We start from the raw sequence: 14,504 nt of genomic DNA on the forward strand, positions 1-14,504 counted from the left end.
TTTGTTAAGCCCCTCCTATGTCCTAGGCATCCTCTTTTTTCAAGAACTGCACATCTGATAAGAGAATATAGAAACTTAAATCCCAATTATAATTCTGTGAGATGAGTACTATGCCAGTGCTATGGACACAAATTTTTGTCCTTAGAAAATAAAACATCTTGAATTCTTCTTGTCCATTTTAGTTTCACTTATGCTACAAGGTTACGAGTTATTCTGGCTAATAGAGAAAAGGGGGTGGGGGAAGTTTCATGCAATCTTAACTTTTAAAATGTTAAGCACAAGCTTAACAAAAAGTATTATTTTCCAAATACTTTCAAGGGCATTTTCCTAGAATCAGGTAAATGAGAGCAAGCAAATGACCTACTTACGGCAAAAAATGCTCCAGGTCATAAAGGATGGGAAGCCAAGTGCATCCTGGAAACCACAGCATCTGGTCTTGTTTTATGCTTCATCTATCAATCTGCTGTTACAGGAATTGAGAATTAATGTTTCAACTACTGTTTCTTCTATTTTGACTGATGAATTCATATCTTTGTTATTCTTACCCAATCTCTCCCAACTCCTCTCCCATTAAAAAAAAAAAAAAATCATACGGAAGGGCATTTAGGAAGGGCCCAAACAAATCCTAGGGAGCTTACTCTTTCATTTATGCCTTAAAGCTCTTGCTAATGTAAGGTTACAGTAAGGTTAGACATCTTCCCAAGCAATTCCCTGGTTTGATCCATCCTGACTTTCCACAGATAGTATCACCTGAACAGTCTATTTTCAGTACTGTATTAAAGCTAAACAACAAAATATTGCAGATGTAAAAGAAATATCTAAGTTCTAGAAAATGTTTCTTGGTAGCATAAACTGTAAAAAATATACAACTGGCAGTAGTGCTTGAGAAAAAGGATTATGAAGCAATGTAAGACTGTTTGTGGATTAGTGCTACCCTGATAATATGAGAAAATTACATATACACTAATTTCTATATATACTCATTTTAAATTATGTACAAAGTTTAAAAACATAAAAGCATGAAAAGTAGATTTACAACAATATGTTCTTTGAACTTTTCTATTGAGTCTTTTTAGCTTTTGTGCTTTTTATAGAATGAAGCTATCAATTCATCTTTCCACTCCTTCCAATCTGTTGAAATTTTAATTTTCCATTATTTTTGCCTTGATTCCATCTTACTCTTTCTGCTGGAGCTTCAAGCACCTGATCTTAGCCTTTCTCAGTGCTTTCATGGCTTTAGATACAGCTTCATATTCTTGCTTTTCTTTCCCCACCCATTCTATTATTTAACGTATCAAAATAATACGATTATTTTTTTCCAATGAAATATTTTTAAAAGAACCAAGGTTACCAAGTGACTCTTATACTGGCAAAATTACTGCTATATAATTTTATCTATTTGTTGAAGTTCTGCTCTTTCTAAATCACTGTCAAGTGAATCATTCTCATGCGCAATGAAAAGGGTCAGGTTTACCATGTGTATTTATCCAAAGATTTCAGATTTGTTTTTCCTTCCAAAGACATTTTATTCTGAATCTTGTCATGAGGCTTCCTTGCCTTGATTTCTTGATGTATCCCAGCTGGCTTAATGGTTCAGCTAACCAGATAGGCTTTCGGGCTGGGGCAGAAAAGATTTTTACAAAAATACATCTAAAATTATCACTGACTAGGGCAGAGTTTGTCAAAGTGTGGTCCCAAACTACCTATATCCAAATCATCTCAGATGCTTATTCAAAATGCAAATACCTGGGCCAAAACCTAGAGCAGTTAAATGGGAGCCTTTAATGCTGGGACCTGGGAACCTGCATTTTGCCAAATTGTCCAAGTGAATAGACTCACAGTGAAATTCTACAGCTCCTAATCTAAGGCATCCTTTCCCCTTCAAGGGTCCAGTGCAATAATTGACCTTGGCTACAGAGCAAACTTATCACACCTCCACCCAACTAACAAAAACAAAGGAAAATTCACTTCGCTGAGGAGAGAACTGCCATTAACTGCCTTAAGAGGCATTAGTTTAAAAACAAACAAAAACTTTCTACAGTAAATATAACTATTTTTAATATCTTGATTCTGACATCACGGAGGGAAGGCTCAGAAGGTCTACCAAAAACTCTGTTGTAATAATTTCCTGATTAATATTACACATAATGAATTATTTATTGAGCCCCTACTGTGGGCCAAATATGGTGTTTTGTGCTGCCAGGGATTATATAAAGCTATCCTGGGATGAAAAGCATATGTTCACTCAGCTCTATTCTGGAAGAATCTAGCTGATTTAGTGATTGCTGGAAATGAATGTGCATGGTATATGGGAAGGCAGTCATTTGATGTCTTAGGGCCCAGACATAGGAGGCTTCCTAAGGATTTGCTAAATGAAAATTAGGTCCAAAAAGTATAGATGTAGGTACTCAGTTTATAGCCAAACCACTGGAAAAGGAATGAGCAGCAATATTTATTTGGGGGCATGTAGACTCTTTATGGTCAGCCTTGATTACTTTATCCACAATTTCCTTTCCTGTGCAATCATACCACAGATATTAAGCAGATGAATTGAGTCTAGATGCAACCATACTGAGAGCTCCACCTGATTCTAGAGTTCATTTAGGATGTCCCTAGTAGGGTGACCAACTACTCATGGCTTGCCTGAGACATTCCCTGTATTAGCATTTGAAGTCCTATGTCCTAGAAATCCCCTTAATGTCAGACAAACTGGGTAGGTTGGTTATCCTGGCCCTTAGAGAAAAGCAGGTGAGGCTCTAAGTTGACCCAGTTTCACTCAGTGGATGATGGAAATCCATTACCATCTTGAGTTTCTCAGCTCATTTTCCTTACCAGGGTATGATTATCCTCACGAGCCACAAAACCTAAAGTTCTTTCCTTCAATAACCTCTACCTTTTAGCTCTGTCAAGGCATAGTCCCACGAGCATCCCAAGCAATGACTCAAGATTGAGGATAATCACTGGGACCCAGTGGAGAGTCTCTTCTAAGACTGCTGAACACATGGCTTGTGTTTACTTCTAAATATTATCCTGGTCTCATAATCATTCTGAGATGAAAAATCAGACTAGCACTCCCAAACCTAGCTTCATATCAGTTTTTTTAGAATTTATGTTATGGTTGTAGACACACAAAAATAGACAAAAAGGCATGCATGCAAAACAAGAACCACTTACCGTATTAGATTCCATTCTGATTCTTGTCAATAAACCCAATCACAGTTTTTAAACATTCGTGCATTCCTGTCATCCCATCCTTATCCTTTAAAGCCTTAAGATTTTGTCATTTCATGGTCTTACCTCTTTCACCTAGATTTTAAAATTTAACTGCTATCAGTTTACTATTTCAAAGAGAGAATGTAAAGTGTAGGATTTGAATCAGATCTAGGTCCCAATGAAATTTTGCCACGTCTTAGGTGCATGAACTTAAAAAAGTTTATCGCTCTAAGCTTTAAAATTTGCTCATCTATAAGTAATAAATAAAGAGAAAATAATGGCTATTTTAGAGGATTGGGTTTTTTGAGGAATTCAGGTTATGGATGTGAAGCCCAAAGAAGCATATTGCCTGACACCAAGTAGACATTCAGTAAACTGTAGCTATTATCATCATTACAGTTATTACAAGCTTGTAACAAGGGTAGCATTCACTACATTCAACAATCAGGCTGCAGAATTTTAGCCATAAAGGATGATGCCTAAAGCAGAGAGGCACAAACTGCCTTCCCGAGGAGCGTAGTAAGAGGAACTGTCCCATTACTTCATAGTCTCACCACCTCTGTCTGAAGGAAGCGATGCTTCTTATATCTGGGGGGCAATGTCTAATGTCGTCTCGCCCCTGGCAGCCTGTGCTCAGGAGGCGCTGGCTTTCAGATTTGCGCCCTGGGGACCTCTGGTGCCTCATCTCTCATTCTGCAAAGGGAAAGAAAGGGGTAAAAGAAAAAGGGAAGTCACCGAAGTGCAAAACCTGTTACCAGATGCCCTCTTTTGTCCCTACTACCAAGCCTGCCCGGGTAGGCTGCAGAATCGTTCCGCAGAAAGATTTTCAGGCGCCACCCCCAGGTGTTCGTCGGAGCAGACAAGGGAGAGGAGGGTGAGCTCACCCTAAAAACTGAAAGACAGATGGTGAGGGGTGGGGGGTTGGCCATGCGCGTCAGAGATTTGGCTAAACGACAGAACAGCAGCGTGCGGGTTTGCAGCCGGGGTTGGAGGGGCGGGCGAAGGGCGTAGGTAAGGATCAAGCAGAAGAGAAGGAAGAACTTCTACTGCGGGGAACCCAGAACACACTTTGCACTCTCACGAAGGCTCCCGGGTTTGTCAGTGTTGCGACAGGAGCCCGCGAGCAGGGCTCGGACTTTATGTGACAAGCGCCTGCCCCAATTCCATCTCCGAGACTCAGCTAAACTCAGAGGCTCCGCCCACCAGATAGCAGGTTAGGAATCTGGAGCGTGACCTCGCTCCCGCCGAGTACCCCCGCACCACTTCGAAAACCCGTAAACGCGCCCCTCCAAGCCTTCGGCCGCGGTGGCGCATGCTCCTTGAGAGGGGGCGGGCCGCGACTCCCCCCGGAAGCATTCTTTCCCAGGCGGCGTTTCCTTCCTGTATGAGGCTGCTAGGGCCTCTTGCGGCCGCTGTTCTGCTGGGGGGGTGAGTAGCGGGTTTCCGCGGGGCTTCGTGGGACGGGCGAAGGGTCCCGCAGAGGTCCTTTAGGAGCTGGCTCGGGTCCGGGAAGCCGAGTGGGAAAGGTCACCCCGCCGTCCTCCCATGCCCCACCTCATTGCCGCCCCTCAGCTTCTCGCAGCCCTTCGTATCCAGCGGATTAACCTCCAAGGGCGTCCCGGGCTCCGCCTTGGCTTTCGGCCCGGCCTAGGCCCTTAGGTCTCCGTTAGCGCTGCCCCCAAGAGTTACGCCGTTTCCAGGGAATCTCTGTAGGCAGCCCGGTCGCTGCGGGGGCTTGAGGTCGTACCGGGCGACCTCAGAACCGGGGTCCTAGGCAAAGGCGGACAGAATGAAGCGGGTCTGATTGTCGCACAGGCACTGCTACCACCTAGTGCAAAAGTGAAGGAGGTTCTTCAAGCCTAGGCACGCTTTCGCAGAGGATGGTGGTGTTAATAATAACCTGTCCTTTATGTGAAGGTTGGCAGGCTTTCATTGTCATAGGCTGTGTTCATAGGGCCTTGATGTCTGCGAAACGGGGACTTCTGGGGTTGAGAAAAACTTTGTAAAACACTGCGGTGAATTAGAGAAATGCTATGGTAGGAATACTCTACTCTTGGTCCTTAACCTGTCAGTAAACTGCTCATTGACGAGGTGGTACGATTTTTAATTTTTCTACCCTGAAATGGAGAACTCTTTAAAATGAAACTATCTGGTATCATATTTGCCTAACAGATAACTCTGAATTACAGTGTTTTGCCATATTTCTTGTACATGGCACCATCTATGTTTATGTGTATATTTGTTGATTCTGATGTTTATACAGAATTGAAATACAGTCCCTACTGTTGTATGCATGTGCAACTTTTATTATATATTCTGCTGTAATGGTATTTTTACCGTAACGGCCTTACATTGCAGGCATATCTATGTCATATGAATGATAAATGAGCGTATAATAAAGCGTATACAGTTACAACCTACAAGGAGAAGTTTCAGTTTCATTTCAGGATTTTGAAGTCATTTTAAAAGAAGGATAACTGTTTTAGAAGTGGCTATAGGTCCAGAGTACTGTATTGCGGTTAATAATTTAATTATAGTAAAGTATATAGTTAACAGAGGTTTTGCGTCTTGATTTTTTTAATAGATCTAAAAACTGTTCTATTGATGACTGGGAGGTACTGATAGCAGTCGTAGTTCATGTAGTTCAGTGAACATCCAGTAGGTGGCAGTTTTATCGCTACTCACTCAAACTTTAAATAAATGAAAACATTTTATTCGAATATCACTAGTTTAAGTTAGTAAATCTTTATTTTGCCTGTTGGTTTCTTCTCATCTGTGAGTATTACTCCTGCATAATGATACCACATATAACAACTGCATTTTCAAATTTACTGTGTTGGAATAAAGGCTAGGGAAGACAATTTTTCATTTCCTAGAAGAAGGAGGGTATTGTTAACCCATCTTTAGGAATCCATGCTGATGGAAGAAAGCACAATTTGATTTGTTACATGAAAGATTTTAACCAAGTGGCTTCTTTCTAGCTTCATTTTTTTGTTGGTGGAGTGGTTGGTTGTTCTAGCTTCATTTTTAATAAGATAATAACTGTACTATGCATTCCTTGAGTAAAGTAATTGTGTCTTAGCTATTATTGTATACCCAGTATATAGTAGGCTATCTATATACATGATCAGTAAGTGTTTTATTGTATGAATTGAATTATTTAACATCCCTAGGCCAAAATTTCTTTATCCAAAATGAAGGCTTTCAGTTATTTAGTTGTTAAGTTTAAATTAAATAATGTATTATTGTGACGTGAATGTCTCCCAGTAATGCAGAAGGTTGGAATCCTTGACTTTTCTTTTGGAAATCGTCCAAAATTCTGGCAGCAATTCTGTTGGAATGATTGAAGAGAATCTTTAACTGAATAATGCTAGTGAGAATAGAAACAATAATTTTAGAGCTGGAACGACCATAGATATTAGTCTATGAAGTACCTAATTTTCACCTGTTTCTGAGCCATCTGTACAAATTTTGTTTTATTCCTTTTCACATGAATACAAAATATACTTTTTTTCCCCCCGAGTAACATAGCACTCAGCACACTCCTATGCTGCGAGAGTATAATGGCATTATTTGAGGCTGAGATTCTCTCTCTCAAAATGTGATAGTCACATCATCCATAAAAAGTTTATTCTACTGGGTGGTCATTGTCTTTGATACAGATGTGCATGCCTCCTGTAAGCCAAGCTGTGGTTGATGTAACTGCTTAGGCATATGTGTAAAAGTAGACATGTTGCATCCTTTTTTCCTCTTTATCTTGAGTGAGAGCTGTATAGTTGTGGGTCAAGCATTTTGAAGATTCTGTTGTTTCATATTTAGCTAAGTTGTTGGAAAGAATAAGATGGCTCCAAAAATTTCATGTCACTTGTTAGTTGAGAAAATAGCATGTATACATTTCATCAGGCCTTGGAAGCCTTTAAAAGTAAGTATGAGAGAAAAGTGAGTCTGTTCACAGTTTGAATTTCACTCAAAAATTACCTGGTATACCATCACATTAGTAAAGTATTTCATTGTTGGGCTGCCTTTTTTCAGTTGGATAAGTGTTATAGTCATTATTTTTCTAGGTTCCCTGACATAATTAATTAAAAGCTGATTAAAACAGTAAATGCTTTAAGATGTTTACTGCATTTTTCAAATAGAATTGTTCTCTACTTAAATTATATGAGCTTTTAGAAAAGTTTATTAAAAATTATAATAAATAAACCTCAGTTTCCAAGAGGAGATTAAAATGTGTTTATTTACGTTTTATTTACTTAACATTTAAAAATCCATTTCTCTTTAAATAAAACACTTTTTAAGGTAGGCGATGTTGAATTTGACCAGAAGTTTTTCTTGCTTAGTTTACGCTACCTATCAGTCTCCCGATTTTAATGAATCTAGTTACTACCTAGTGGCATTTCTGTTTGTTTTTCAAGGTTAACAATCAAGATGGTACATGCTGAAGCCTTTTCTCGTCCCTTGAGTCGGAATGAAGTTGTTGGCTTAATTTTCCGTTTGACAATATTTGGTGCAGTAACATACTTTACAATCAAATGGATGGTAGATGCGATTGATCCAACCAGAAAGCAGAAAGTAGAAGCTCAGAAACAGGTATGATTAAAATGTTTGAGGATCATTTTTCTTGTAGCTAGCAGATATTTTCCCATAAAACTAAGGATATAGTGGAATTAGAAAGTAATAAAAAATTCCATAAGACCCATGTGGAAATGTGTTTTTATGTGATATTTAATTTCATTATTCCTAAAAAAAGTATTTGTTTCTCAAATCCTTTTTGACTGTATAAGCAACTTAGAAGAAAGAATGATGACGAATAAAAATATTACAGCATTTTGTTATGAATAGCCTAATTAGAATATTTTTGTCAGCTTATAAGTGAAGGAATCTAGGTAAAATTTTTCAGCAGACTAAACAAAAAATTTTTTCTTCAGTAATGGTATACATTGTGCTTTGTGAGACATTTGAAATGTTTCTGTTTTGTAAATAAGTTCATTTGTGTCATATTTTAGATTCTACATAAGTGATATCATATGATATTTGTTTTCCTCTGTCTGACTTATTTTACTTAGTACCATAATCTCTTGGTCCATCCATGTTGCTGCAAATGGCATTACTGCATTCTTTTTATGGCTGAGTAGTATTACATTGTAAATATATACCACATTTTCTTTATCCATTCATCTGTCCATGGACATTTAGGTTGCTTCCATGTCTTGGCTATTGTAAATAGTGCTGCTGTGAACATTGAGGTGCATGTATCTCTTTGAATTATAGTTTTCTCCAGATATATGCCCAGGAGTGGAATTGCTGGATCCTATGGTAACTCTGTTTTTAGTGTTTTACAGAATCTCCATACTGTTCTCCATAGTGGCTGCACCAATTTACTTGCCACCAACAGTGTAGGAGCGTTCCCTTTTCTCCATACCCCCTCCAGCATTCATTATTTGTTGACTTTTTGGGGGACTTCCTTGGCAGTCCAGTGGTTAAGACTTTGCCTTCCAATACAGGGGGTGCAGGTTCAATCCCTGGTCGGGTAGCTAAGATCCCACATGCCTCGCAGCCAAAAACCAAAACATAAAACAGAAGCAATGTTGTAACAAATTCAATAAAGACTTTAAAATTGGTCCACATCAAAATATATATATATTATTTGTAGACTTTTTTGATGATGGCCATTCTGACTGCTGTGAGATGATACCTCATTGTAATTTTGATTTGCATTTCTCTAATAATTAGTGATGTTAAGTATCTTTTCATGTGCTTATTGGCCATCTGTATGTCTTTGGAGAAATGTCTATTTAGGTCTTCTGTCCATTTTTTGATTGGGTTGTTTGTTTTTTTGTTATTGAGTTGTATGAGCTGTTTGTATATTTTGGAAATTAAGCCCTCGTCGGTAGCATCATTTGCAAATATTTTCTCCCAGTCTGTAGGTTGTCTTTTTATTTTGTTTATGGTTTCCTTTGGTGTGCAAAAGCTTATAAGTTTGATTAGGTCCCATTTGTTTATTTTTGCTTTTCTATTGCCTTGGGAGACTGACCTTAGAAAACATTGCTACGATTTATGTCAGAATGTTTTGCTTATGTTCTCTTCTAAGAGTTTTATGGTGTCATGTCTTATATTTAAGTTTTCAAGCCATTCTGAGTTTATTTTTTGTATGGTGTGAGGGAGTATTTTAACTTCATTGATTTACATGCAGCTGTCCAGCTTTCCCAACACCGCTTGCTGAAGAGACTATCTTTTCTCCATTGTATATCCCATGAAAGACTTTTGAGTAGGTGGATGATATGCACAGCAGTGTTTTAAGGATACCTTACTGTAGCATATAACAGGAATTGGAATCAGGGAGACTAGGAGCAAGATCTGTTGGTTATAGACTGCAGTAATCCTGGCAAAGACCTAGAATAAGGGAGTGACAAAAGGGGTGGAATGGGTGAAATAGATGAATGCTGGAAGGACTTTGTGATGACAGAGAAAAGAAAAAGGACATCTTATAGATGAATCTGAGATTTGTCTGGACTCCTCAGAGATTCATAGTATCTTTTATAGTTTTAGAATCTGTAGATGGGGCAAATATATGGGAAAATGACATTTGATTTGGGCATATTGAGTTTGTGTTGGTGGTAGGAATCCAGAAAAATGTTCATCCAACTGTTGAAATTGTAGGTCTAAATCTCAGGAAAAAGGTCAGTCTTTGGAGATTCCTTATCAGATGCTCATAAGTAGTTGGACTCATTAGAGCAGTTAGTCTCAGTGAGATGGCGTAGGCCCCAGTGCTATTCCTGTGTAGCTGTGTATCACTTGTGGGTTTTTTCCCAAACTACTCCACTTTCCTCCTTCCACCATTAGGATTTATACATTCAAATATTTGTTGAGAGCTTATGTAATTGTCACTATGGTAGATGCTGATGACTGTATTGAGAGTGGTGAGGTCTCTAAAGGAGAGAAATTGGTAGTCTAAAGTATTTTTATTTTAAAAAAAAAGGTAGAAAATTGATAAAGTATCCAACTTAGGCTGGAAAAAATATTTTTTAAATAAAAAATAAACCCATAGATAGTGAAAGAATGGAAAGAATAAACCCATAGATAATGAAAGAATGGAAATAATAAAGATAAGATAAATTAGTAGAAAATAGAATATATGAGAGAATGAATAGAAATATAGAAAATGAATATATAATAGAGAAAATCAGTAAAACCAAAAGTTGGTTATTTGAAAAGACTGATAAAATTGACACTTCTGTAAAACCAATCAAGAGAAAAATGAAGCCACCAATTAGTATTACTGGGAATGATAAAAGACATGCAATAGCAGATGCTGCAGACATTAAAAATAAGGACAGTTAATAAGTATATCAATAAATTTGAAAACCTAAATGACACAAACTCTTAGAAAATTGTGAATTACCATAGCTGACTTAAGAATTAGAATACATGAATAGTTCCATAACTATGAAATAAATTAATGTTGGAAAAATATTTCCATAAAGAAAACTCCAGGCTCATAGAGTTCTACTGGCAAATTCTAGCAACATTTAAGAAACAAATTAATAGTAACAATTTTATATAAACTCTTCCAGAGTGTAGAAAATGAGAAACACTTACCAAACCTTTCTATGAGGGTAGCATAACAACAATTCCAAAACTTAAAATGAATATAAAAATCTTAAACAAAATATTTATAAGCTGAATTCAGCAGTGTATAAAAAAGATAATATATTATGGCCAGTTGAATTTATCCCAGGAACTAAAGGCTGGCTTCATTTGAGGGGAAAAAAATAACATATATATTAATTTTAAAATGCATATATATTAATATTCTATATTAACAGATTTGAGGATGAAACTATGATCATATCAATGCAGCAAAGGCCTTTGTTGAAATTAAACACTTATTCTTGATTTTTAGAAATGCTCTTAGAAAATAGGAATAAAAGATAATGTCTTTAGCATGATAGAATGAATTTACTACAGGAAACATAGTTCATGGTAAAAAATTGAAAGCATTTTCTTTATGATTAGGAGCAAGTCAAGGAAGCCTGTTGTCATCACTTCTATTTAACATTTTTACTGATTATTAGCTAATGCATAAGTCAAGAAAAAAGATAAGAGGTAGCAGTATTGGAAAAAAATAAACAGTTATTACTCACAGGTAATATAATTTACATAGAAAGCCAAAGAAAGCCTACAGATAAACTATCAGGATTAATAAGAGTTTAAGGGCTGCTGGATACAAAATCAGTACACAAAAGTCAGCTGTATTTCTGGATACCCACCACAGTTGGAAAATGCAGTTTTTAAAAGATACTATTTATAGTAGCATCAAAAATATTCAGTAACTGACAAACACAAGTTATACAACACATTTATAGAGAAAATTATAAAACTATTGAAGGCTTAAGTTCAATTCAGTGCCAATTAAAAAATACCCAAAGACTTTTTTTGTTTGTTGTATTTTTCTTCTAAAATTTATATTGAAGAATAAAAGTTTAGTAATAGGTAAGACACTCCTGAAAAACGAGACATGTGTGTTGGGGGAGGAAAAATTTGCCTTGTTTATATCAAGACTTACGATAAAGCTATAGTTATTAAAACAATGTGTGGGCTTCCCTGGTGATGCAGTGGTTAAGAATCCGCCTGCCAATGCAGGGGACACAGGTTCGAGCCCTGGGCTGGGAAGATTCCACATGCCGCGGAGCAACTAAGCCCATGAGCCTCAACTACCGAGCCTGCGCTCTGGAGCCCGCAAGCCAAAACTACTGAAGCCCGTGAGCTTAGAGGCTGTGCTCTGCTATAAGAGAAGCCACTGCAATGAGAAGCCCGCGCACCGCGACGAAGGTAGCCCTCATTCGTCGCAACTGGAGAAAGCCCGCGTGCAGCAACGAACACCCAACACAGCCAAAAATAAATAAATTAAAAATAAAAAAATTAAAAAACAAAACAATGTGCTATTGGCACAGGGGTGGATTGGCAAATATACCAGAATAGACTCCAGAAACGGTCCTACCTGTAATATGGAAACGATGTGTGACATAACTGGCTTTGCTTTGTAGATTATTGGAGAACGGATGGACTTTTCAGTAAACAATACTTAGACCATTGGCTCTATATGGGAGGGAATAAAATTTGATTTCTGCTTGATTCCGTGCACAATAATCTCTTCCTGGGATTAAAAACTTAAATTTATTCATATAACAGATATTCATTGAGCACCTACTCTGTGGTTCTTTATACCTCATCTGCATGTTCTAAAGATATTCTTTTTAACCTATCCAATTTTAATAAAAGCACTTTTAAAAAAAACAAGTGGCCAGAGGAGGAGGAATAAAACCAGAATAATGTAAGTTGTTGGTACCAGTCTTTCCCACCCCAGCTTACCTTGAAGTATACAAAATACTGCAGATTGTAACAGTGGTTCAGTGTGGCAGTTATTTTCAAATAGAAGGATGTTACATTTTGAAACATCAGAATTTGGAGAAGTTGGTGGGGTGTTAAATATAATTTTTAAAAGCCCCTTCTTAAATTCTTTCCCACTATCTGGAAAATCACTGTGTGTGTGAAGTCACCAAAGCCTAGGGAAAAGAAGTTTGCAAAAGAGAATTGGTTGTAAATGTTGTATTATGAAATGATCCAGGAGAAGATGTCATGAGGAATGTGAACGAAGAAAGCAATCAGATTTATTGAAATCATTAAAGAGAGCAATTTCCGTTCAGTGGGGACAGCAAGTGTAATTTGAAGTAAAAGAACATAGTCGTTGCAGAGTTTGCTGAGGGAAGGGTAAAGAAGAAAGGGGAAAAGACTAGCGGAGCAGGTGGAGAGTTGCTGCCAAAGAGGAGGGAGGTAGGTCCTAGAAGAACCAGGAGGGATTGGGATCGGTAGTTACAGGAACATTTTAAGGTAGAGTTAACTGTTTTATTCTCGACAAAGGGGAGAGGTTATAACTAAATGTGCTTGGGAGTGGAGGAGGTTTGGGACCTGCTGAGGTAAATATGTGATGAGTATATAACGAGATAAATCACAGTAGGTTATGGAACATTAGGGCATAATTGAAGAAAGCATGAGTTTATTAGGAACTCAATTGTTTTGTTTTTATGAACTTCTTGAGCATTTCTCAGCAGGTTGGGAGCAGATAAATTGAATGGTGGTGCTGAACCTGCATTGAAGATAGGGCTAACTGGTATAACAATAAGTGTAAGGAATCGTATGTTTCTAAGGAAGACATTCTGTGGTACAGGCCATTTAGGAAGTCAGATGGGGGATAATTTAGTTGGTGTATAGAAAGGAATTAAGGAATTAGAGTGCGTATTGAGGGCAAAGATCAGGTGTGAATGTGGGAGAGGAGGAAGGTATGACTCCTGTGGTCACAGAGGAAGAACACTGACTATAAAAGCTTAGATAACGTTTCGAGATTACCAGATAATCCATGGGGCTGATGTGAGCTTAAAGGCAGTGCAGTTTTGAGATGAAAGGTGAAGGATGACATAGGTGCATTCAAATCAGGAAGAGTAACCTAGAAGTAGTCTTACGTTTGGATTAAACAGGGTATTTGTAAATAATTTCTAGTCTAAAGCCAGGAATACTTCCAGCCTTACTAAATGTGGCATATTTAATTGGTAATGAGAGAGGAGATGGTTTCAGCAGAGTGTTAAAGAGGGACAAGGGTTTTCTGGGCACGTGCCACTGTTGGATCATATTGAGATATAGCACAAGAGTTTTGATAGGTATGTCTGTAATAAAAGGATGGGTTGGATTAATTGAGATGTTAGAAGACAGGGAATCTCTATGTGTACTATTAAAGAGCTTTCAAGTACAGGATGAATAACTTAATGCTTGACCTCTCCTGGGCATTTGTATATACAGTATTTTGTTTAGCATATTAATTAGACTATATAATATTCCTGAGATTGTAGTTTAGTTGTCAAAGGCCTGGAAAGATTCACTACTGAGAATTCATACACATGAAGGTCATATATTGTGACCTTAGTCGTTAACTTAGGGAGTCATTAATAGTCATTAACTTAGGGAGTCATTAATAGTCTCCCTATTTTTAGTCCTATCATTGATATTGTAATATCATTGATATTGCAATATCATTGATATTGTAAGATTCAAAACTTCATTTCAGTTATTTTGATATAAGTAATAGATGAAATTGTGAAGGGCTGATACACTGAAATCTTAAACTGGAACTCTCAACTGCCAGGTGTTTTTAAGAGCAGCCATCATAGAATGCCAGTTACCATTTAGAAGAGCTAACATTTGTTGACACCAGGAAGCCATTGTGAACTGCATTACCA

At 37.6% G+C, this 14,504-nt stretch overlaps 1 protein-coding gene and 1 long non-coding RNA gene across 8 annotated transcripts in view; one reads left to right on the forward strand and one right to left on the reverse strand.

The window, feature by feature from the left end:
• LOC132439831 (uncharacterized) overlaps positions 1–4,519 on the reverse strand; it is a 33,898-nt gene extending 29,379 nt beyond the window's left edge. For all 5 annotated transcript variants that reach the window (XR_009522439.1, XR_009522438.1, XR_009522437.1 and 2 more), the window contains exons 1-3: positions 4,282–4,519; positions 3,771–3,906; positions 369–463 (exon numbers count right to left, since the gene is read on the reverse strand). This is a non-coding gene — a long non-coding RNA (uncharacterized lncRNA). The remainder of the gene's footprint in view (positions 1–368; positions 464–3,770; positions 3,907–4,281) is intronic.
• A 36-nt stretch (positions 4,520–4,555) lies between these two features.
• Positions 4,556–14,504, forward strand: part of ATAD1 (ATPase family AAA domain containing 1) — a 56,989-nt gene continuing 47,040 nt past the window's right edge. Inside the window, exons 1-2 of one of the 3 annotated variants that reach the window (XM_060034538.1) lie at positions 4,556–4,641; positions 7,629–7,803. In XM_060034538.1, the coding sequence (XP_059890521.1) occupies positions 4,598–4,641; positions 7,629–7,803 (219 nt within the window). In that variant the 5' untranslated portion in view covers positions 4,556–4,597. Of the gene's footprint in view, positions 4,642–4,672; positions 5,250–7,628; positions 7,804–14,504 lie in introns of those variants that run through there. The other 2 variants (XM_060034540.1, XM_060034539.1) reach the window with 2 other exon arrangements.

The sequence above is a fragment of the Delphinus delphis genome, chromosome 16, assembly GCF_949987515.2.
Source record: "Delphinus delphis chromosome 16, mDelDel1.2, whole genome shotgun sequence".
NCBI lineage: Eukaryota > Metazoa > Chordata > Mammalia > Artiodactyla > Delphinidae > Delphinus > Delphinus delphis.